Source organism: Eurosta solidaginis, chromosome 1, assembly GCF_040869045.1.
Source record: "Eurosta solidaginis isolate ZX-2024a chromosome 1, ASM4086904v1, whole genome shotgun sequence".
Lineage (NCBI taxonomy): Eukaryota > Metazoa > Arthropoda > Insecta > Diptera > Tephritidae > Eurosta > Eurosta solidaginis.
In genome coordinates this window covers 319454702-319478145 of record NC_090319.1, presented here as the reverse complement: position 1 = coordinate 319478145, position 23444 = coordinate 319454702, and the positions used below count along the sequence as shown (strand labels likewise).

General features: G+C 35.5%; 1 protein-coding gene across 1 annotated transcript in view; it reads right to left on the bottom strand.

The window, feature by feature from the left end:
- Positions 1-858: 858 nt before the first annotated feature.
- Osbp (oxysterol binding protein) overlaps positions 859-23444 on the bottom strand; it is a 56736-nt gene continuing 34150 nt past the window's right edge. Inside the window, exon 2 of the mRNA XM_067761752.1 lies at positions 859-7467. Within this exon, the coding sequence (XP_067617853.1) occupies positions 6718-7467 (750 nt within the window). The 3' untranslated portion in view covers positions 859-6717. The remainder of the gene's footprint in view (positions 7468-23444) is intronic.

Genomic DNA, 23444 nt, shown 5'->3' with positions numbered 1-23444 from the left:
TTTTCGATATCGAAAATTTCGGAAAATTTAAAAAATGCCATAATTCTTTACCAAATATGAAAAAAGGGATGAAACATGGTAATTGGATTGGTTTATTGGCGCAAAATATAACTTTAGAGAAAACTTGGTAAAATGGGTGTGACACCTACCATATCAAGTAGAAGAAAATGAAAAATTTCTGCAGGGCGAAATCAAAAGCCCTTGGAATCTTGGCAGGAATACTGTTCGTGGTATTACATATATAAATAAATTAACCGTACCCGACAGGTGATGTTCTGGGTCACCCTGGTCCACATTTTGGTCGATATCTCGAAAACGCCTTCACATATACAGCGAAGGGCCACTCCCTTTTAAAACCCTCATGAATACCTTAAATTTTATACCCATATCGTACAAACACATTATAGAGTCACCCCTGGTCCACCTTTATAGCGGTATCTCGAAAAGGCGTCCACCTATAGAACTAAGGCCCACTCCCTTTTAAAATACTCATTAGCACCTTTCATTTGATACCCATATCGTACAAACGCATTCTAGAGTCAACCCTGGTCCACCTTTATGGCGATATCCCGAAATGGCGTCCACCTCTAGAACTATGGCCCACTCCATTTTAAAATACTCGTTTTTAATACCTTCCATTTGATAACACATTCCAGGGTTACCCTAGGTTCACTTTCGTACATGGTGATTTTCCCTTATTTTGCCTCAAAAGCTCTCAGCTGAGTATGTAATGTTCGGTTACACCCGAACTTAGCCTTCCTTACTTGTTTTAAAGAATATTTGCGACCGGGTTTCCGGACTTGTTCTTTGCTGCTATGCATCACTAATTAATATCTGGGAATGAATGTTTTGCAAATATTTGTGTGTGTGTATTTTTATTTATTTAACCATGAATCATTCTTGTTTTTTTTAAATTTTATTCCAATAATACTACAATTTAATAATTTTATAATAATAATAATATAAATTGTTTTCAATTCAACATTTAACATATAAATACATACATACATATACAAGATTTCTGTAGCATTTCTTAGCTTGCGCTTGCTTTTTTAAGTATTTACATTTACAAATAGTAGGAAAAGCAAACAACAAAGTTATTACAATACCAACTAAACAATATACAAATGTCATAGTGGAAAACGACTAAAATATTGGAAAACCATAGAAGCATGAGACCGGATCAACAAAAAAAAAAAAAAAAAAAAAATTAACTGCCATGGAATCGTAACATCCGTAACATGGTTTTCGGATTTTAACATACATGATCCAACTACTTGTTTCGTGTGCAGCATGATGATATACGTCAACGATAAATTGAACATAGTCCCTTAATTGATTATTTTTTAGTATTTGTTTAACCAATACGACGTTTTTATATCTATAATGACCTTAAAAAATGTTCCAACGTACTTTTGGTCCTCAAAATAAATCGCGATTTGTTTGCTATCATATTTTATAATCCCATTTAACTTATGCGACTGACGTATCACGTAATTTTCTTTCGTATCGTATTCGATCCGCGATCGGTCCCTGGTTTTTCATCGGAATTAATAAAGTAATCCCGACTTACAAAGCTTCTAAAAATGTCAGTCCGAAATATCTAATCCAGACACGACAAAATCCACAGCATCCATTACCCATTATCAAGATTCGACGAAATCATGATCACACACCCGACAAGACACAGTCTACACCTTTCCCAGTTTGAGTTCAGAAATTTACAACTCAAGTTCTGAAAATTGCAATTTAAGTTCAGAAAATCACAATTCAAGTTCAGAATTTCCAATTTAAATTCAAGTTCAGAAATTTACAATTCAAGTTCAGATTTTCCTATTCAAGTTCAGAAAATTATAATTCAAGTTCAGAAATTACAATTTAAATTCAGAAAATTACAACTCAAGTTCAGAAAATTACAATTCAAGTACAGAATTTTCATTTCAAGTTCAGAAAATTACAATTCAAGTTCAGAAAATTGCATTTCAAGTTCAGAAAATTACAATTCAAATTCAGAAAATTATAAGTAGGGTGTTATTTTTCAAAAGTTATTCCAATTCATAATACGCAATGCAATACTTATACGTTATTTGCGGAAGTGTTGATGCTTCGTTTACAATGGTGGCTTGGATATACTGTATCCCAAGTTTTCTAGAAGGCTTGTACATCCCGAGCTAAGAAATCAAACGTAGGATAACTCTTTGCAACAAGTGCAAGAGGACGCTCCGGCCATGAAAGTACTTCAGTCGACACCGCAGTTTGGAAGCAGTGGAAGGGGGAGACCTCCACAGAGTTGCGAGAGGCAGGTAGAGGAAGACCTGATCTGGGCACACAGTACTTGTACGTTACTTGCGGTATTGTGGACGCTCCGTTGATTTCGTCATCACTGCTGTCATACTCAATGCAGATCAATGTGCTTGTGACCTTTATGTAGAATAGAGGTAGATGTCCTTGTAACTGACCTCTTATAACAGGAGGAGAGAGAAGAGAGGAAACGGTTTTTTTCGCTATCTCCTTCATGTGAGCAAAATTGATTTAAGTGAGTTAAGAAGTCCAATGCTTTCTTAACATATAGTAGGCCTTCAAATCCTTGAATCAGATTATTAGTGCTAACATTTACCACGTTACATACTTTAATTGCAATTGCATGAAAAAAACAAATGCTCACAAATTTTCTGAACTTGAAATGAAATTTTCTGAACTAGAATCGTAATTTTCTGAACTTGAATTGTAATTTTCTGAACTTAAATTGGAATTTTTGAACTTGAATTGTAACTTTCTGAATATGAATTGTAAATTTGTGAATTTAAAATGGAATTTCTGCACTTTAATTGTAATTTTCTGAACTTGAACTGGAAACTCTGAACTTGAATTGTAAATTTCTGAATTTAAATTGGAAATTCTGAACTTGAATTGTAATCTTCTGAACTTAGTAAACTGGAAAAGGTGTAGATAACAAATCTGAAAAGCGTTCACTTAGAACGAAATTATTTTTATATATATATATATATATTATTTTACTTCAATTATTATTACTTTCACTTTCTGTCGACATTCTAATATTTTTACACTCGTTCTTTGTTCTTGATCAAAACATTTAGTAAAATCTATATAGCTTGCTTGACATTTCATCCTTATAAAGTCGGAGCTGGAATCCTAAAAAAATATTTCGAATTTCTATTCCAAAGTTCATGTTGGATTTTAGAAAGTGTCAATTGTATTTTAGAAATAGCTAAATCCAATTGAAGTATTTTAAGTATTTTAAGTCGGGATCTTGCTATGTTATACTATATATGTATGTATATTGTTAGATCGAAAAGTTCGTATGCCTGATTTTGTCTTTTCTGGATAGTCTTGTTTTAAACTTTGTGGAAATTTCTAGATTTTGAAGGTAAGGGTTATTAAGTGCTCCCAAAATGTTTGTTGAAAGTAATGTAATTTACAAAAGCTACGGCAAATTTACAATATTTTCATTCAATTAATTAAAAGTTAAGAAATAGTTTAACATGCCAATAATTTGTGGCATTTTAAATATGAAATCATATATGTATGTAATACTACAGGCTAGGTACACTTACAAACATCAGAGTGCCGATATATTGCTGTTTAAATGTTTTTGTATTCAATATTCGAATTTGGAATTCAAAACTCATTGCGAGCATTTTGTATTAGCAATATAGGAGTATTACATACATATATGTATGAAATGCTCAATTCATACATATTAGACTGGGTCGATGACTTTTTTTCGACTTTGATTTTTAAGGTTTTTTTCATGACCTACAATAATGACCTACCTAAAAAAAAATTCATTTGATTGTAAAATTTTCATGTATACCCTGTCCGACCTAAAAATGTGAAAAAAATTTAATTTTTCAAAAAACTGGTATCGCCATTTTTAGCGGACAGTTTTGGGTCGGACAGGGTATATATATGTAAATTTTTTTAGTAGGTCATGAAAAAACCTTAAAACTCAAAGCCGAAAAAAAGTCAAAAAAATGAAATTTCGCAGGCTCGAAAATAATTTTTTTGGGTATGCGTAGTGGAACTTTTTTCCTGATCCCAAGTCCTATCGAAAAATCGATGGCGCAATATCGGTTAACTTTCGTCTATACAAATCGACCCACCCTAATACATATGTATGTGCTTCACCCTCCATACAAAAATAAATACATGTTACGTCTCCATTGTATTTATACATAAAAATTATTTAAAATTGGTCCAAAAAATTTTGTAATTTTTCTTTAAAATTTTGATGGAAACGGGTATTTGAATAAGGGCATGTGGGAATAGATCGGTATAAAAAAAAAAAACGGATGAGCTGGCTAACAAAGGGGCACGAAGCTTGCTCCGTAGACGTCCCAATCAGTATGGGCGAGACTACGAGAAGGCGAGAGTTGCACATGATCGACCAAGCGGGAAGGTGTGGGCCAGTGAGCTGCAATTATTCATCTTTTAAGGTTATTAGTAGACTAACGAAAAAATTAGTATTGGTGCGTACACAAATAAAGAATATCAAGCACTTATATCCACTAAAACACATTTACATAGTCATGCTTCGTAAAATGAATAAGCCACGAAGCAGTTCACTACTCAATTGTCTTATTGAACAAGAAAGCCAACTGTGTTATACGAAAACACTAATTAGAATCAGTAAGACTAATAGTGCAATAAAATGAATGTAGTCATATCAGTTTTCTGACGCTAGCAACACAACGATGTACACGAAACTAAACTGAATACAGCGCTAAAGAAAAACCGATAGTAAACGAAGTATACAGTATATTACACACGAAACCAACATGCTACTGAGTTAAAGCGACTATGACTTCAGTGTATACTCAACAATGTCATATATGTATGGGACATATGTGTTGCGGGGCACTCGTATGTATTTTTTATTTTATGTACTAGTTACTCATAGTATTTTTCTGTACTTGACTAAGTACACATTTAGACACAATTTTTTGGCTCATGACTAAGTGCACTAATTTTATTAGTACTCAAAGCAGATCTCTGGTGTGGACGCAAGAGCGTGGCTGTAAAGAATCGAAGATCATGCGTAGGTTTTACAACCTTATTAACAAAGTTACTCTTATTATTAAAATTATATTAGGTGCATGACGGGTATTCTGACTGAACATGCTTTTAATTTGGGTCTAGTCAGTGACAGCAAATGTTGAAAGTGCGGGTTAGAGCAGTAAACGATCGAGCACGTTTTATGCTCGTGCGCTGCGTTTGGCAGGCTAAGACTCCAGCAGTAAGTGGCATAGGTTCTAGAATGCTTCTAGTTTCGGCGACGGGGTTATTTTATAACATAGGTCCTGGGTTTTAATAGGGTTTTTCAGTTTTATCGCTAAAAAAAAACTTCTGATAACTCTATCGACTCATGTGAGTTCCTCACGGGCCGGCCAGTTCAACCTTACTAACCTGTCAAACGAAAAGGGCACCTTGTTTTTCTGGGGTCTTAGATTTAAAATAAATAAAATTTGTGTAATTCTGACCAAAATTCTTTTCTAAGAAAAAGTTTATAAACGAATACTTTTTAACGTTAAATAATTCTACAACGTATGAAAAAAGTGTAATAATTACATACGCAACTTTTTTGTTGAGCCGCCTTAATCTACACACGTATTTTATAGCCACAATTACAACATGTACACATTAGGGTGGGTCGATTTGTATGGAAGAAAGTTAATCGATATCGTGCTATCGATTTTTCGATAGGATTTGGGCTCAGGAAAGAAAAGTTCTACCCAAAAAAATAATTTTCGAGCCTGCGAAATTTCATTTTTTTTACTTTTTTTCGACTTTGATTTTTAAGGTTTTTTCACGACTTACTAAAAAAAATTTCATGTATACCCTGTCCGACCCAAAAATGTCCGCTAAAAACGTTGTCGATAACAGTTTTTTTTGGGTATGCGTAGTCGAACTTTTTTTCCTGAGCCCAAATCCTGTCGAAAAATCGATGGCGTGATATCAGTTAATAAATCGACCCAGTCTAATGTACACATATCAACAAAAATTTGTTGCCATTTAGTTTTACCCTTCATCTCAAACAAACTTCCAAAACTAGTTAGACACATTTTGGCATAAGTCGTAATTTTAATAACTTAAGCGAGTGTTCACGATTTTTTATATGGAAAGTTAAGCAGCCTAATGTACATACAAATACATATATAATAATTTAATTAGACATTTTTGTGCTACCTCACAATTTCTTTTTCTGTTCTCATGATTAATATTTAGTTCTATAACTCATGCAAAAATGATAATCAGGTTCTGCTTCGCAAATAAATAAGATTTTAGTTTGTTTTTAGTTTAAATAAGTAAATTTTTCAAATTTTGTATTTTTTTAACTTTTCACAAATTATACGTGAATGCACATTATTTTCACTTTCGTTTTAGGACTGTTTTATTTACTTATTTATTTTTGCAATGAAATTTCGCTTTTATCTTTGCTCATTACTATTATTAAGTATATATTATGTATTGTATGTAAAAGTGTTTGTGTAAGTGCTTTTAGATTACTTTTATATGTGTGATTTTCTACGTATTTTATATGGAGATATTTTTTGTTATATTTTACGTTTAATTTTGGTTTAATATTATTTTAATTAGTTTGCAGAATCAAAAATTTTATTTTCTATCTTTACGCCGTACCAGTTTTCGCTTATTTGCTGCTTTTTGTTTTTCGGTAAAAATATTTGGAATTGCATTTTAGAATATATCAGGACACATAGACCAGTCTTGAATTTCCTTTTGCTTCCAATATTTTTCATTGAAAACATGCACCAAATTTTCGCTACCCTCCCCTTTTTCACGTCTAAACCATAGTGGTTCGTATGGAGGATATGGACGCCCTTCATTAGCGGCTGCCTCAGCAGCTGATTCTCTTTCGCGTCGTTTGAGTCGCTGCTTTTCTTCGAGACGCAATTTCTCACGATTGCTCTCATCCCAAAGTCCTTCTTCCATTAGGCGTTGATCGGGTCGTAGACGTGAATCTGTAGGAGCTACACCCTCCTCTGGTTCATTCAATTGGGCGGCTAATGTAGTAAAATTGTAATATTTTTCAGAATCTGGTGGCGGTAAACGACGCGTCCAAATTGTTTTGTAACCATTCGTTTGATAGACTGGACTATCAGCTGTACCGGAAGTAGAGAGTACTGGCGCAATTTCAATGGAAGAATCCCATGTTCCACGTAACACCCATTTTACTTCTTTATTTCGATTCATAATTACACCTTTAACACGTCGTTGTTGCTCTCGTGAAAAATATGAATAGGCTATATATTTGAGGTGACATATAAGACCTGATGCTTTATTGAGTCCACGTATTTCCATATCGCCGTGTTGATCCACCCACAACTTGCCAACTATAATATTATTTACAGTGGTCGTAACTTTACGCCATGTGTATTTATGCCCAGTTGCGTGAAAATTTACGAATGCGTTGCCCAAAGGAATAACCTAAAAAAAAAACCGTAAAATAAGTTTTATTTGCAATATAAGGTAGTAAGATCGCATTAGATTAGAAAATCGTTATTCCCTGCAGTTTCCTGTCAGACCTTAATAGTAGTAGAATACCCTGAGTTTTCCACGTTCATTATGATTTCCTACCAAATAAATAACATTGTACGAGTATTAAACTGGGTCGATTTATTAACCAAAAAAAGTTCCACTACGCATACCCAAACAAATAATTTTCAAGTCTGCGAAATTTCACTTTTTTGACTTCTTTTCTACTCAGCGTGCTTTGCACACAGAGTATATTAACTTTGCTTGGATAACGGTTGGTTGTACAGGTATAAATGAATCGGGATAGATATAGGTATAGATCATCAGTGTAGAAACAAAATTTGATTGGGCCATGTCCGTCCGTCTGTCCGTTATAACACGATAATTTGAGTAAATATTGACATATCTTCACCAAATTTGGTACACGAGCTTATCTGGGCCCAGAATATATTGGTATTGAAAATGAGCGAAATCGGATGATAACCACGCCAACTTTTTATATATACAATATTTTCGAAAACACAAAAAAACTGATTATTTAGTAAATAATACACCTAGAATGTTGAAATTTGACGTCTGGACTGATATTGAGACTCCTGTCAGTTAACACTTTGTAGTATTTGTACTTGTATTGAAATGTAAAATCTAGCAACGTTTTTGTAAAACGACTTTTGTCATATTTTTTCCGAAATCATAAATTTATTCCTGAATTTGTAACCCTTTGGAAGGAGTCGTTCGTTCTATTAAATATTATAACGTTTTATAAAATTATTCGCCTACAATTTATTTAATTTTGGTCAACTCGCGACAGTCAGAAGTGCAAAAATAATTAATTAACGTTTTATTTCGTGTAAAATAGAGCTCGAGAAATGTACGGTCGTGCAATTGAAGAAAGCATTAGGTAATGAAAACGTCTGGAACAAAAGAAGAACTTATTTTGAGGCTACAAGGAATTGGGTGTTCAATATTGCAGGAAGATGATGTGTCGATTCCATCGGAACAATCTAACCAAGAAGATGAAAGTGTAGTTATGGGCGAGCAAGCGAATAACGATTTGAAGCAATTGTGGCAGGTCTTAAAAAGATGATTGCAACACTCACGGCAGCAATGGGGCAGAGCGGCTTCTCGGCATCCACAACATCTTCGGCTAGTGAACATTTTGATGGTGAGCAATTGTACACACCATGTCTAGCAACATCGAAGACTAGGACTCCGACTACGACGTCCATAGTAGCGGCGGTAAATTTTAGTTCGAGATATACCAATAACCAACAGACTCCTTTCGTTTAGGCAAGCAGTAGTGGTGTAAGCAGTGAGGCTGTTGTACGGACACAATGTCAAAACCATGGTACTTTTCCTACTGTAACAGCAAATCAAATTTCAAGGTCTTGTTGGGGTGCGCAGTCAAATATGTCAATAAGAACACCAATAGTTACAGAAAGTGAACAAGTGAGGGTATTAAACGAGAATATGCTTCACGTAAATTCATCACAGGGTTATGCGAATTTGCGTGGAGAAACTTTTACTTTAAATAGTAACAAATGTGGTTTAAAAGAAGTAGTAGAAATGTTGCCAAGCTTTGATCCTTGTAAAAATGATATAACATCTATACAGTTCATGGAAAGGGTATAACAATTAAAAGATGCGTATGGTTGGGATGAGAGACTGGTGAATATGGCAATGCTGAGTAAATTGAAAGGTGTTGCAAAAGGCTGGATAGATTCTCAGCCAATATTTAGAGTCTGGACAGAATTTGTTTGTGCATTTCTGACAGATTTCCCGTGTATTATTAATACAGCAGATATACATATTAAATTGATAAATTCGCGTATACGTAGAGATGAATCTCGGATTGAATATTACTACAGAATGTTAGCACTTGGGAAACGCGGCCAAGTTGAAGATAATGCAGTAATTAAATATATCATAAATGGGTGGAATGATAAAGAACTCATTCGAATTTTATCAACAATGAATTTTTCAAGACCTTCAGATTTGTTGCAAGCTTTAATGTCTTTAAATAATAGTGGTGGGCAGACATTTAGTTTTAAAACAATTAACGAAAATAAGATACGGACCGAAGTAAATAGTAAAGAAAGTATGTCAGTCGGAAAGTCATTAAATGTATTAGAAGGTCCAGTATGTTTTAAATGTAAAGAAAAAAAAGGGCATATTGCGAAAAATTGCAAAACAAAACAAAATCCAAGGGTTAATATTATTAAAAAACCTGAAATTAATAATAAAGAAATTATAAAAGACCTTAAAATTGGTAATATAGAGAGTAAAGGATTAATTGACTCTGGAAGTGGAAGTTCTTTAATAAAAGAAGAACTGGCAAAACATTGTGAAGGTGAACTGGTGAAATGTGATGTAAAGTTGAACGGTTTTGCTGTTGGTTATGTGAATGCAAGGAAGCATTATCGACAGTGGTCACAATTAAAAAAAAAAAAAAAAAAAAATGGTCACAATTGAAAACAATAAATATATGTGTAAACTTTTGATAGTCAACAATGAAGCTATACCTTATGATGTATTGGTTGGTCGTGATATTTTGAACCAAATGAAAATAGTAATGGAAAGTGGAAATTGTAAAATTGTGCCACTGGCTGAACAATATTTATATGGCATTAATGATAATGATGAGAAGACACTACAAGAACTTTTGAATAAATATACTGATTGTTTCGGTGAAAAATTGCCAGAATTGGGTAAATGCAAAAATTTTACGATGGATATTGTTTTGAATTCTAAGAAGCCTGTTAATCGCAAACCGTATCAAATGCCAATTCCTAAATAAACAAGTAAGGAAGGCTAAGTTCGGGTGTAACCGAACATTACATACTCAGTTGAGAGCTATGGAGACAAAATAAGGAAAATCACCATGTAGGAAAATGAACCTAGGGTAACCCTGGAATGTGGTTGTATGACATGTGTATCAAATGGAAGGTATTAAAGAGTATTTTAAGAGAGAGTAGGCCATAGTTCTATGGATGGACGCCATTTGGGGATATCGCCATAAAGGTGGACCAGGGCTGACTCTAGAATTTGTTTGTACGAAATGGGTATCAAATGAAAGGTGTTACTGAGCATTTTAAGAGGGAGTGGGCCTTAGGTCTATCGGTGGACGCCTTTTCGAGAAATCGCCATAAAGGTGGACCAGGGGTGACTCTAGAATATGTTTGTACGATATGGGTATCAAATGAAAGCTGTTAATGAGTATTTTGAAAAGGAGTGATCCTTAGTTCCATAGGTGGACGCCGTTTCGAGATATCGCCATAAAGGTGGACCAGGGGTGTCTCTAGAATGTGTTTGTACGATATGAGAATCAAATGAAAGGTGCTACTGAGCATTTTAAGAGGGAGTGGGCATGAGGTGTATAGGTAGACGCCTTTTCGAGATATCGTCATTAGGGTGGGCCAGGGGTGACTCTAGAATGTGTTTGTACGATATGGGTATCAAACGAAAGGTGTTACTGAGCATTTTAAGAGGGAGTGGGCATTAGGTCTATAGGTGGACGCCTTTTCGAGATATTGCCATTAGGGTGGGCCAGGGGTGACTCTAGAATGTTTGTACGATATGGGTATCAAACGAAAGGTGTTACTGAGCATTTTAAGAGGGAGTGGGCATTAGGTCTATAGGTGGACGCCTTTTCGAGATATCGCCATTAGGGTGGGCCAGGGGTGACTCTAGAATGTGTTTGTACGACATGGGTATCAAATGAAAGGTGATAATGAGTATTTTAAAAGGGAGTAATCCTCAGTTCTATAGGTGGACGCCTATTCGAGATATCGCCATAAAGGTGGACCAAGGGTGACTCTAGAATGTTTGTACGATATGGGTATCAAACGAAAGGTGTTACTGAGCATTTTAAGGGGGAGTGGGCATTAGGTCTATAGGTGGACGCCTTTTCGATATATCGCCATTAGGGTGGGCCAGGGTGACTCTAGAATGTGTTTGTACGATATGGGTATCAAATGAAAGGTGGTAATGAGTATTTTAAAAGGGAGTAATCCTTAGTTCTATAGGTGGACGCCTTTTCGAGATATCGCCATAAAGGTGGACCAAGGGTGACTCTAGAATGTTTGTACGATATGGGTATCAAACGAAAGGTGTTACTGAGCATTTTAAGAGGGAGTGGGCATTAGGTCTATAGGTGGACGCCTTTTCGAGATATCGCCATTAGAGAGAGCCAGGGGTGACTCTAGAATGTTTGTACGATATGGGTATCAAACGAAAAGTGTTACTGAGCATTTTAAGAGGGAGTGGGCATTAGGTCTATAGGTGGACGCCTTTTCGAGATATCGCCATTAGGGTGGGCCAGGGGTGACTCTAGAATGTTTGTACGATATGGGTATCAAACGAAAGGTGTTCCTGAGCATTTTAAGAGGGAGTGGACATTAGGTCTATAGGTGGACGCCTTTTCGAGATATCGCCATTAGGGTGGGCCAGGGGTGACTCTAGAATGTTTGTACGATATGGGTATCAAACAAAAGGTGTTACTGAGCATTTTAAGAGGGAGTGGGCATTCGGTCTATAGGTGAACGCCTTTTCGATATATCGCCATTAGGGTGGGCCAGGGGTGACTCTAGAATGTGTTTGTACGATATGGATATCAAATTAAAGGTATTAATGAGGGTTTTAAAAGCGAGTGGCCCTTAGATGTATATGTGAAGGCGTTCTCGCGATATCGACCAAAATGAGGACCAGGTGATCCAGAAAATCATCTGTCGGGTACTGCTAATTTATTTATATATGTAATACCACTAACAGTATTCCTGCCAAGATTCCAAGGGCTGTTGATTTCGCCTTGTAGAACTTTTTCATTTTCTTCTACTTACCCATTTTACAAAGTTTTTTCCAAAGCTATATTTTGCGTCAATAAACCAATCCAGTTACCATATTTCATCCCTTTTTTCGTATTTGGTATAGAATTATGGCATTTTTTTAATTTTGCGTAATTTTCGATATCGATAAAGTGGGCGTGGCTATGGTCGGATTTCGGCCATTTTTTATACCAAGATAAAGTGAGTTCAGATAAGTACGTGGGCTAAGTTTAGTAAAGATATATCGGTTTTTGCTCAAGTTATTGTGTTAACGGCCGAGCGGAAGGACAGACGGTGGACTGTGTATAAAAACTGGGCGTGGCTTCCACCGATTTCGCACATTTTTACAGAAAACAGTTATCGTCATAGAATCTATGCCCCTACCAAATTTGAGAAGGATTGGTAAATTTTTGTTCGACTTATGGCATTAAAAGTATTCTAGACAAACTAAATGAAAATGGGCGGAGCCACGCCCATTTTGAAATTTTCTTTTACTTTTGTATTTTGTTGCATCATATCATTACTGGAGTTGAATTTTGACTTAATTTACTTATATACAATAAAGATATTAAATTTATTGTTAAAATTTTAATTAAAAATTTTTTTTTTAAAAAGTGGGCGTGTTCTTCATCCAATTTTGCTAATTTTTATTTAGCACATATATATTAATAGTAGTAACGTTCCTGCCAAATTTCATCATGATATCTTCAACGACTGCCAAATTACAGCTTGCAAAACTTTTAAATTACCTTCTTGTAAAAGTGGACGGTGCCACGCCCATTGTCCAAAATCTTACTAATTTTCTATTCTACGTCATAACGTCAACCCATCTACCAAGTTTCATCGCGTTAACCGCCTTTGGCAATGAATTATCGCATTTTTTCGGTTTTTCGAAATTTTCGATATCGAAAAAGTGGGCGTGGTTATAGTCCGATATCGTTCATTTTAAATAGCGATGTGAGATGAGTGCCCAGGAATCTACATACCAAGATCATCATCAAGATACCTCAAAATTTACTCAAGTTATCGTGTTAACGGACAGACGGACGGACGGACGGACATGGCTCAATGAAAATTTTTTTCGATACTGATGATTTTGATATATGGAAGTCTATATCTATCTCGATTCCTTTATACCTGTACAGCCAACCGTTATCCAATCAAAGTTAATATACTCTGTGAGCTCTGCTCAACTGAGTATAAAACAAGTAAGGAAGGCTAAGTTCGGGTGTAACCGAACATTACATACTCAGTTGAGAGCTATGGAGACAAAATAAGGGAAAATCACTATGTAGGAAAATGAACCTCGGGTAACCCTGGAATGTGTTTGTACGATATGGGTATCAAATGAAAGGTGTTAATGAGTATTTTAAAACGGAGTGGGCCTTAGTTCTATAGGTGGACGCCTTTTCGGTATATCGTTATAAAGGTGGACCAGGGGTGACTCTAGAATGCGTTTGTACAATAAGGGTATCAAACGAAAGGTGTTAATGAGTATTTTAAAAGGGAGTGGGCCTTAGTTCTATAGGTGGACGCCTTTTCGAGATATTGCCATAAAGGTGGACCAGGTGTGACTTTAGAATTTTTTACGATATGGGTATCAAATGAAAGGTGTTAACGAGTATTTTAAAAGGAAGTGGGCCTTAATTCTATAGGTGGGCGCCTTTTCGGGATATCGTTATAAAGGTTGACCAGGGTTGACTCTAGAATTAATTTGTACGATATGGGTATCAAATGAAAGGTGTTAATGAGTATTTTAAAAGGGAGTGGGCCTTAGTTCTATAGGTGGACGTCTTTTCGAGATATCGCCATAAAGGTGGACCAGGGTTGACTCTAGAATGCGTTTATACATTATGGGTATCAAACGAAAGGTGATAATGAGTATTTTAAAAGGGAGTGGGCCTTAGTTCTATAGGTGGACGCTTTTTCGATATATCGCCATAAAGGTGGACCAGGGGTGACTCTAGAATTAATTTGTACGATATGGGTATCAAATGAAAGGTGTTAATGAGTATTTTAAAAGTGGGTGGGCCTTAGTTCTATGGGTGGACGCCTTTTCGAGATATCGCCATAAAGGTAGACCAGGGATGACTCTAGAATTTGTTTGTACGATATGGGTATCAAATGAAAGGTGTTAATGAGTATTTTAAAAGGGAGTGGGCCTTAGTTCTATAGGTGCACGCCTTTTCGAGATATCGCCATAAAGGTGGACCAGGGGTGACTTTAGAATTTTTTACGATATGGGTATCAAATGAAAGGTGTTAACGAGTATTTTAAAAGGAAGTGGGCCTTAATTCTATAGGTGGGCGCATTTTCGGGATATCGTTATAAAGGTGGACCAGGGTTGACTCTATAATGCGTTTATACATTATGGGTATCAAACGAAAGGTGATAATGAGTATTTTAAAAGGGAGTGGGCCTTAGTTCTATAGGTGGACGCTTTTTCGATATATCGTCATAAAGGTGGACCAGGGGTGACTCTATAATGTGTTTGTACAATATGGGTGTCAAATTAAAGGTATTAATAAGAATTTTAAAAGGGAGTGGTGGTAGTTGTATATGTGAAGGCGTTTTCGAGATATCGACCAAAATGTGGACCAGGGTGACCCAGAATATCATCTGTCGGGTACCGCTAATTTATTTATATATGTAATACCACGAACAGTAATCCTGTCATGATTCCAAGGGCTTTTGATTTCGCCCTGCAGAACTTTTTCATTTTCTTTTACTTAATATGGTAGGTGTCACACCTATTTTACAAAGCTTTTTTATAAAGTTATATTTTGCGTCAATAAACGAATCCAATTACCATGTTTCAACCCTTTTTTCGTATTTGGTATAGAATTATGGCACTTTTTTCATTTTTCGTAATTTTCGATATCGAAAAAGTGGGCGTGGTCATAGTCAGATTTCGGCCATTTTTTATAGAAAGTGAGTTCAGGTAATTATGTGAACTGAGTTTAGTAAAGATATATCGATTTTTGCTCAAGTTATCGTGTTAATGGCCGAGCGGAAAGACAGACGGTCGACTGTGTATAAAAACTGGGCGTGGCTTCAACCGATTTCGCCCTTTTTCACAGAAAACAGTTATCGTCCTAGAATCTAAGCCGCTACCAAATTTCACAAGGATTGGTAAATTTTTGTTCGACTTATGGCATTAAATGTATCCTAGACAAATCAAATGAAAAAGGGCGGAGCCACGCCCATTTTGAAATTTTCTTTTATGTTTGCATTTTGTTGCACCATATCATTACTGGAGTTGAATGTTGACATAATTTACTTATATACTGTAAAGATATTAAATTTTTTGTAAACATTTCACTTAAAAAAATTTTTTTTTTAAAAGTGGGCGTGGTCGTTCTCCGATTTTGCTAATTTTTTTTAAGCATACATATAGTAATAGGAGTAACGTTCCTGCCAAATTTCATCATGATATCTTCAACGACTGCCAAATTACAGCTTGCAAAACTTCTAAATTACCTTCTTTTAAAAGTGGGCGGTGCCACGCCCATTGTCAAAAATTTTACTTATTTTCTATTCTGCGTCATAAGTTCAACGCACCTACCAAGTTTCATCGCTCTATCCCTCTTTGGTAATGAATTATCGCAATTTTTCGATTTTTCGAAATTTTCGATATCGAAAAAGTGGGCGTGGTTATAGTCCGATATCGTTCATTTTAAATAGCGATCTGAGATGAGCGCCCAGGAATCTACATACCAAATTTCGTCAAGATATCTCAAAATTTACTTAAGTTATCGTGTTAACGGACAGACGGACGGACGGACGGACGGACATGGCTTAATCAAATTTTTTTTCGATACTGATTATTTTGATATATGGAAGTCTATATCTATCTCGATTCCTTTATACCTGTGCAACCAACCGTTATCCAATCAAAGTTAATATACTCTGTGAGCTCTGCTCAACTGAGTATAAAAATAGTCGAAAAGATAATCGATGAGCTACTCAATTTAGAAATTATTCGACCATCAAAATCTTTATGTGCATCGCCAATAGTTTTGGTGAAGAACCAAAACGGCAAAGACCGATTTTATGCGTCGATTTTAGAGAATTGAATTCAATAACAGAGAAGCAGCCATGGGCTATGCCAACCGTAGATGGTGTTTTGTCAACGTTGGCTGGTAAACAATACTTTTCAACGTTGGATCTCATGTCTGGCTATTATCAAATTGAGCTAGCCGAACAAGCAATGCAATACACTGGTTTTGTAACTCATCATGGTCACTTTGAGTTCAACAGAATGCCGTTTGGGTTGCGCAATGCACCAAGTGCGTTCCAGACAATGATGGCTAAAGTTATGGAACAATTACGAGGTAAGGTAGTCAGTTATGTTGATGAAGTTATAGTGGCATCAAATACGGTGGAAGAGGGAATCAAGTTGCTTGAGGAATTTTTAAAAACTATAAAAGAGAATGGGTTAACGTTACGTTTGTCAAAATGCTCATTTTTGAAGAAATCCGTAAGTTTCCTGGGGCATGAATTGAGTGGAGATGGCTTACGACCGAGTAAGGCAAAGACCTTAGCAATAGAAGAGTTTCCGGCACCTAAAAATGTGTCAGAGGTACGGCGGTTTCTAGGTTTGACAGGGTTTTTCCGTAAATTTATATCACAATATGCTTATATTGCAAAACCAATTACACAGTTGACTAGAAAATCGATTGTATACCATTGTTCGGAGGAATGTGATAAGGCATTTAAGCGATTAAAGCAACTGATGATGGAAGAACCAGTGTTAGGTATTTATGATGTTTTGAAACCACATCTATTGCATATGGATGCTAGTTCGGTAGGAATTGCTGCAATTTTGTTGCAAGAAGAGAGTGAAGGTAAATTTAAACCAATCGCATTTTACAGTAGGGTTTGTTCGGATATAGAACAAAAATATCATAGTTACAAATTAGAAGTTTTAGCAGTAGTCGAGGGGTGTGATCGTTTCCGTACATATTTGTTAGGGAAGTCATTTACTATAGTAACGGATTGTAGCGCAGTTACTACAATTAAACCAAAAACACCTTTCATACCTAGAGTTGCTAGGTGGTTGTTGAGGTTAATGGAGTATGATTATATTATGGTACACAGAGCAGGTAGTTCTATGTCTCATGTAGATGCTATGAGTCGAGCACCAGTAGAAAAAGAATCCATTGTGCAAGATGTTGCTGAGTGGGCAATGATGGTTAATTTACCAGTGGATGATTGGGTTGTATCGATGCAGTTGCAAGATAAGAATTTATTTGATATAATTGAAATTTTAAAAAATTCTAAGGAATCTAGTAATCGTAAGGCTATATAAGTAGACTATGCTATTAAAAATGGACGTCTATATAAGAAAGAGGGTGATGAGATAAAATGCTTGGTAGTTCCAAAAAGATTTCGATGGCGAATTTTAAAATTATGTCATGATGATATGGGTCACACAGGTTTAGAAAGTACTTTAAAAAAGTTAGGGAAAATTTTTGGTTTCCAAGGTGTAGAGATTTTGTAAAAAATTATTTAAAATCGTGTGTTGAGTGTTTTTTCAGTAGAGAACCATGTGTAAAAGAAGGTAGATTTTATGGGATGAATATTCCTTAATTTCCATTTGAAGTTTTACACATGGATCACCTTGGGCCTTTTATTAAGAGTAAAAGGGGATATGAGCATATATTAGTAATAGTTGATGCCTTAACCAGTTATAGCGTTTTGGTTCCAGTTAAATCTACGAAAACTAAGCCAGTTATAGAAGCTTTTGACCGACTTACTGTATTTGTTGGTTTACCGAAGACGATTGTTACTGATAGAGGCACAACGTTCACATCAAACAGTTTTGTTGATTATTGCAATAATAATGTTATTCAACATATGGAGGTAGCAGTTCGTACTCCTCGAGAAAATGGTATTGCTGAACGAGTAAATCAGTCAATATAAGCTTATCTAAAGGCAGTCGTTACTAATTCTAAAGATTGGGATCTCGAGTTAAGGAATTTACAATGGAAGATAAATAGTAGCAAAAATTCCACCACTAAGCATTCGCCGTTGGAATTAATTTATGATTTTCCATTGCGAGATATAACTGGCAACAAAATCCTTGCTGCTATACATGATGACGACAATCAAATATCACTTAATGTTAAAGAAAAGCGCGAGGATGCAATTAAAAATATTGAAACTGCAAGAAAAGTTTGGAAGAAAAGGTTTGATGCACAGCATAAATTGCCATATCAATATCATGATGGTGATTTGGTATTGTTGGAGTCACAAATACAAAGTACCGGTGAATCTCGAAGACTTGAGACTAAATATAAGGGACCATATGTTGTTAAAAAGAAATTGCGATACGATCGGTACATTGTGGGTGATATTGATAGTATCAATAGAAAAAATTGTCGGAAGTTTAGCACAGTTGTAACAAGCGATAAATTGAAACCATGGTGTGTAGCATTTACCGAAATCGATGAAGTTTATGAAGAAGAAAATGTTGAAGATAATATTTAATGGTGTACCAGCCCGAGGACGTGCTTGTTTTCAGGAAAGGCCGAATTGTCAGTTAACACTTTGTAGTATTTGTACTTGTGTTGAAATGTAAAATCTAGCAACATTTTTGTTAAACGACTTTTGTCATATTTTTTCCGAAATCATAAAATTATTCTTGAATTTGTAACCGTTTGGAAGGAATAGTTCGTTCTATAAAACTATTCGCCTACAATTTATTTAATTTTGGTCAACTCGCGACACTCCTGATAAAAATTTGAAAAAATATATTAAAATGGGCGTGGCACCGCCCACTTGTGATTAAATCAATTTTACAAATATTATTAATCATAAATCAAAAATCGTTGAACCTATCGTAACAAATTCGGCAGAGAGGTTGCCTTTACTAGGAATGCTTTGAAGAAAAATTTACGAAACCGGTTAAGGACCACGCCCACTTTTATATAAAAGATTTTTAAAAGGGTCATGGACGAATAAAATAAGCTATATCTTTGCAAAAAAAGAGCTTCATATCAATGGTATTTCATTTTCCAAGTGGATTTATAACAATAAATAGGAAAAACTTCAAATTTAAAAAAATGGGCGTGGCACCGCCTCTTTTATGACTAAGCAATTTTTTATGTTTCGGGAGCCATAACTCGAAGAAAAATTAACGGATCGTAATAAAATTGGGTACACAGATTTTCCCTATAGCATAAAATATTTCTAGAAAAAATGGACGAGATCGGTTAAAGACCACGCCCACTTTTATACAAAACAAGTTTAAAAGGGTCGTAGACTAGAATAATAAGATATAACTTAGCAAAAAATTGTTTTGAATCAATGATATTTCACTTATCAAGTTTTATTGTAAGAGGAAATGGGGAGACATTTTTTTTAAACGGGCGGTGCCACGTGTTAAGTAGTAATTTATTTAAAAGTAATTTATCTGAAATGAAATGTGCAATTGAAGCTCACGCTGAGTATATAATGTTCGGTTACATCCGAACTGACTTGCAATGTTTTTTTCATGACCTACTAAAAAAAATTTCATTTGATTGTAAAGTTTTCATGTATACCCTGTCCGACCCAAAAATGTCCGCTAAAAACGTTGTCGATAACAGCTTTTTGAAAAAAAAAAATAAAATAAATATTTTATATGAAATTTTTTTTAGTAGGCCATAAAAAACCTTAAAAATCAAAGTCGAAAAAACGTCAAAATAATGAAATTCGTAGGCTCAAAAATTATTTTTTTGTGTATGCGTAGTGGAACTTTTTTTCCTGAGTCCATTTCCTATCGAAAAACCGATGGCGCGATATCGGTTAACTTTCGTCCATACAAATCGACCCACCCTAACGAGTATAGCTAGTAAATAAGGGAACATGAAAAATACCTTTGAAATTTTATTCCGAAAAAGGTTGTATGCATAAATGTGAGTATGTAAGGTAAGTGTAGGTGTTAAGAGGCTGATAGCTGTGCCTAACATGGATAAAAAACTGTTCTTCAAAACACAACAAGCATAGACCAAAGGTAAGTCGATAGACACGGCACTGCATATGGTGGTTATAAACATAGTGAAAGCCTTGGATTATAAGGAGTACTTCTTAGACGTTGCCGGGGCTCTCAACAATGTCTCTATACTGGCGATCATGGTGGGTCTTAAGGACATTGAGGTACATCCAGCCATAACCAGATGAATCGGCCGCACTCTTAATTGCTGTAAGACTACTTCGCAGTGGGGGCTGTATGGGGCAACAAAATCGGCGAACAGGCGCACGTCTCAGGGCGGGGTCACCCGCTAATCACCAACCAACTGCTCAGCCGGTTCAATGTGGGACCCGTCAAAGTTACGGTGTACGCAGATGAAGTTGTCATAAGTGGAAAGTAAATACATAAATATAGGGTGCGGTAACCTCCGAGGAGATTTGAGGCCGCGCTTCTCTTCCTTTGCCTATAAATTGGCGGGACGTGGTAGGTCCCACAAGTTTTATGCTGACGCCGAAAGGCATCTGCAAGGCAGATGAGTTTTCACTGAGAAGCTTTTCATGGCAGAAATACACTCGGAGTGTTTGCCAAGGCACTGCCGACGGGCTTTGCCCGGGGCGTGAGCCCAGGATATTCGGTGTGGTAGAAGGAGCGCCACCGCGGAGAAGACGGATATGGTCTTGTTTACTAAGAGCTATAAGGTCTCAAATTGGATAAGGCCTAAGATGTGTGGTGCTGCAGGAGAAACCTTGGACACTACTTAGGCACTAAGTTAGTTAATTTAAATTCATATAAATTAAACTCTTACCATTTGCCAGATTAACAGTTCAACTCAATTCAAAATACAAAATATTTAACTTTAATGAATTTTAACTTTGAATTTATACAGAAATATTGTCATAAAAATATGATTTGTACTTATTGTCAGTAAATGAAAAAATATTATACGAAAATATGTACATATATTGAACAGTCAAGTTCACTACATGTACATATGTAGGCTATTAATGCTTAGCATAACGGGAGCCCTGAAAACAACCACGACGCCTGCACCGTTTGCCATTCTGCACATTCCACCTGTAAATTTGGTGGCGAAGAACACAGTTTAAACACTGCAACGATCCCCAGTATCGCCAAATATTAACGTAGACGAATTACAAAAAATCGCATAATAAATTAAAAACCTAGAAAAGTAGTGTACCAAGTAGGTCATAATCCAGGCACGAATCTATCAATCTTTGGTTAAGTTAGCGAAGGAACACTTTCTGGGTATGTATGCAGCGGGAAATTAAAAAAAAAAAACAAGTAAGAACGGGATTTCATACTTTTCATGAATGGGGCTGAACAATAATCTTATCCCATTCGTAATATCCTAATAATCGGGTATATAAGATATGAAATATGTATATAGTAAACAGATGTACATATGTACCTAAGCGATTTTTAAGATAAATATAAAATAAACAAGTAAGGAAGTTTAAGTTCGGGTGAAACCGAACATTACATACCCAGCTGTACACTTAAAATGCCGTTGTTGTTTAATAGTGTTACAGGTCTGCGTAATAATTCATATCGCTCATTTACTTCAATAGTGTCATAACGCAAAAAACATGACTTTTGAGTTAATAACATATAAACGTACCCAATATCATGATCTATGTTGTATAAAAAATCTTTGTGATCGGTTAAAAATTTACCACGTGCTATAAAAATTAAAATATGCCTTTATATGCGTAACATATGGCAGTTAAAATGTTTGAATGGCTCTCCTAGAAAATTGTGTTTTTTGAATAATGACAATATTGAAGTAAATGAGCGATATACATATGGTTCTATTCTGAATTAATTTTTCTTCGAGTTATGGCTCCCGAAACATATAAAATTGCTTAGTCATTAAAGGGGCGGTGCTACGCCCATTTTTTAAAATTTGAAGTTTTTCCTCTTTATTGTTATAAATCCACTTGGGAAATGAAATACCATTGTTATAAAGCTCTTTTTTGCAAAGATATAACTTTTAAAAATCTTGTATATAAAAGTGGGCGAGGTCCTTAACCGCATTCGTTAATTTTTCTTTAAAGCATTCCTTATAGTAAAGGCAACCTCTCTGCCGAATTTTGTTAGGATAGGTTTAACGATTTTTGATTTATGGTTGATTATAATTGTAAAATTGATTTTATCACAAGTGGGCGGTGGCCACGACCATTTAAAAATTTTTTTTTTTTATTATTATCAAGAGTCTCAATATCAGTTCACACGTCAAATTTCAACATTCTAGGTGTATTATTTACTAAATAATCAAGTTTTTTGTGTTTTCGAAAATGTTATATATATAAAAAGTGGGCGTGGTTATCATCCGATTTTGCTCATTTCAATATCAATCTATTCTTGGTTCAGATAAGCTCGTGTACCAAATTTGGTGATGCTATCTCAATATTTACTCAAGTTGTCGTGTTAACGGACAGACGGACGGACGAGCGGACATGGCTCAATCAAATTTTTTTTTTCGATACTGATAATTTTGATATATGGAAGTCTATATCTATCTCGATTCCTTTATACCTGTACAATCAACCGTTATCCAATCAAAGTTATTATACCCTATGTACAAGTACAGCTGGGTATAAAAATAGGTAGGTACTTTGTGTGACAATGCTTCTTATCTGAACAATCGGTTGTGGGGGATATATGCTATATATACGACCGATTTCATACGTTTTTTCAGACAACAATATGTGCAAAATACGAAAGCATATCGGGCCATAACCGCAGAAAAGGCTTAACCGACATAAACTAAATCATTCAGTAGACGCTTTTTATACCTTTCATGAAAATGAAATGGTAAATTAATTTCGTCACGAAACCCAAAATTGTAAGTCCTTAAAGGAAAATAGATAGACCCACCATTAAGTATACCGAAATAATCAGGATGAAGAGCTGAGTTGATTTAGCCATGTCCATCTGTCCGTCTGTCTGTTTGTATGCAAACTAGTCCCTCAATTTTTGAGATATCTTGATAAAATTTGGTGAGCGGGTGTATTTGGGTGTCCGATTAGACATTTGTCGGAACCGGCCGGATCGGACCACTATAGCATATATCCTCCATACAACCGTTTTTCAGAAAAAGAGGATTTTTGTCATATCTTACTCAATTT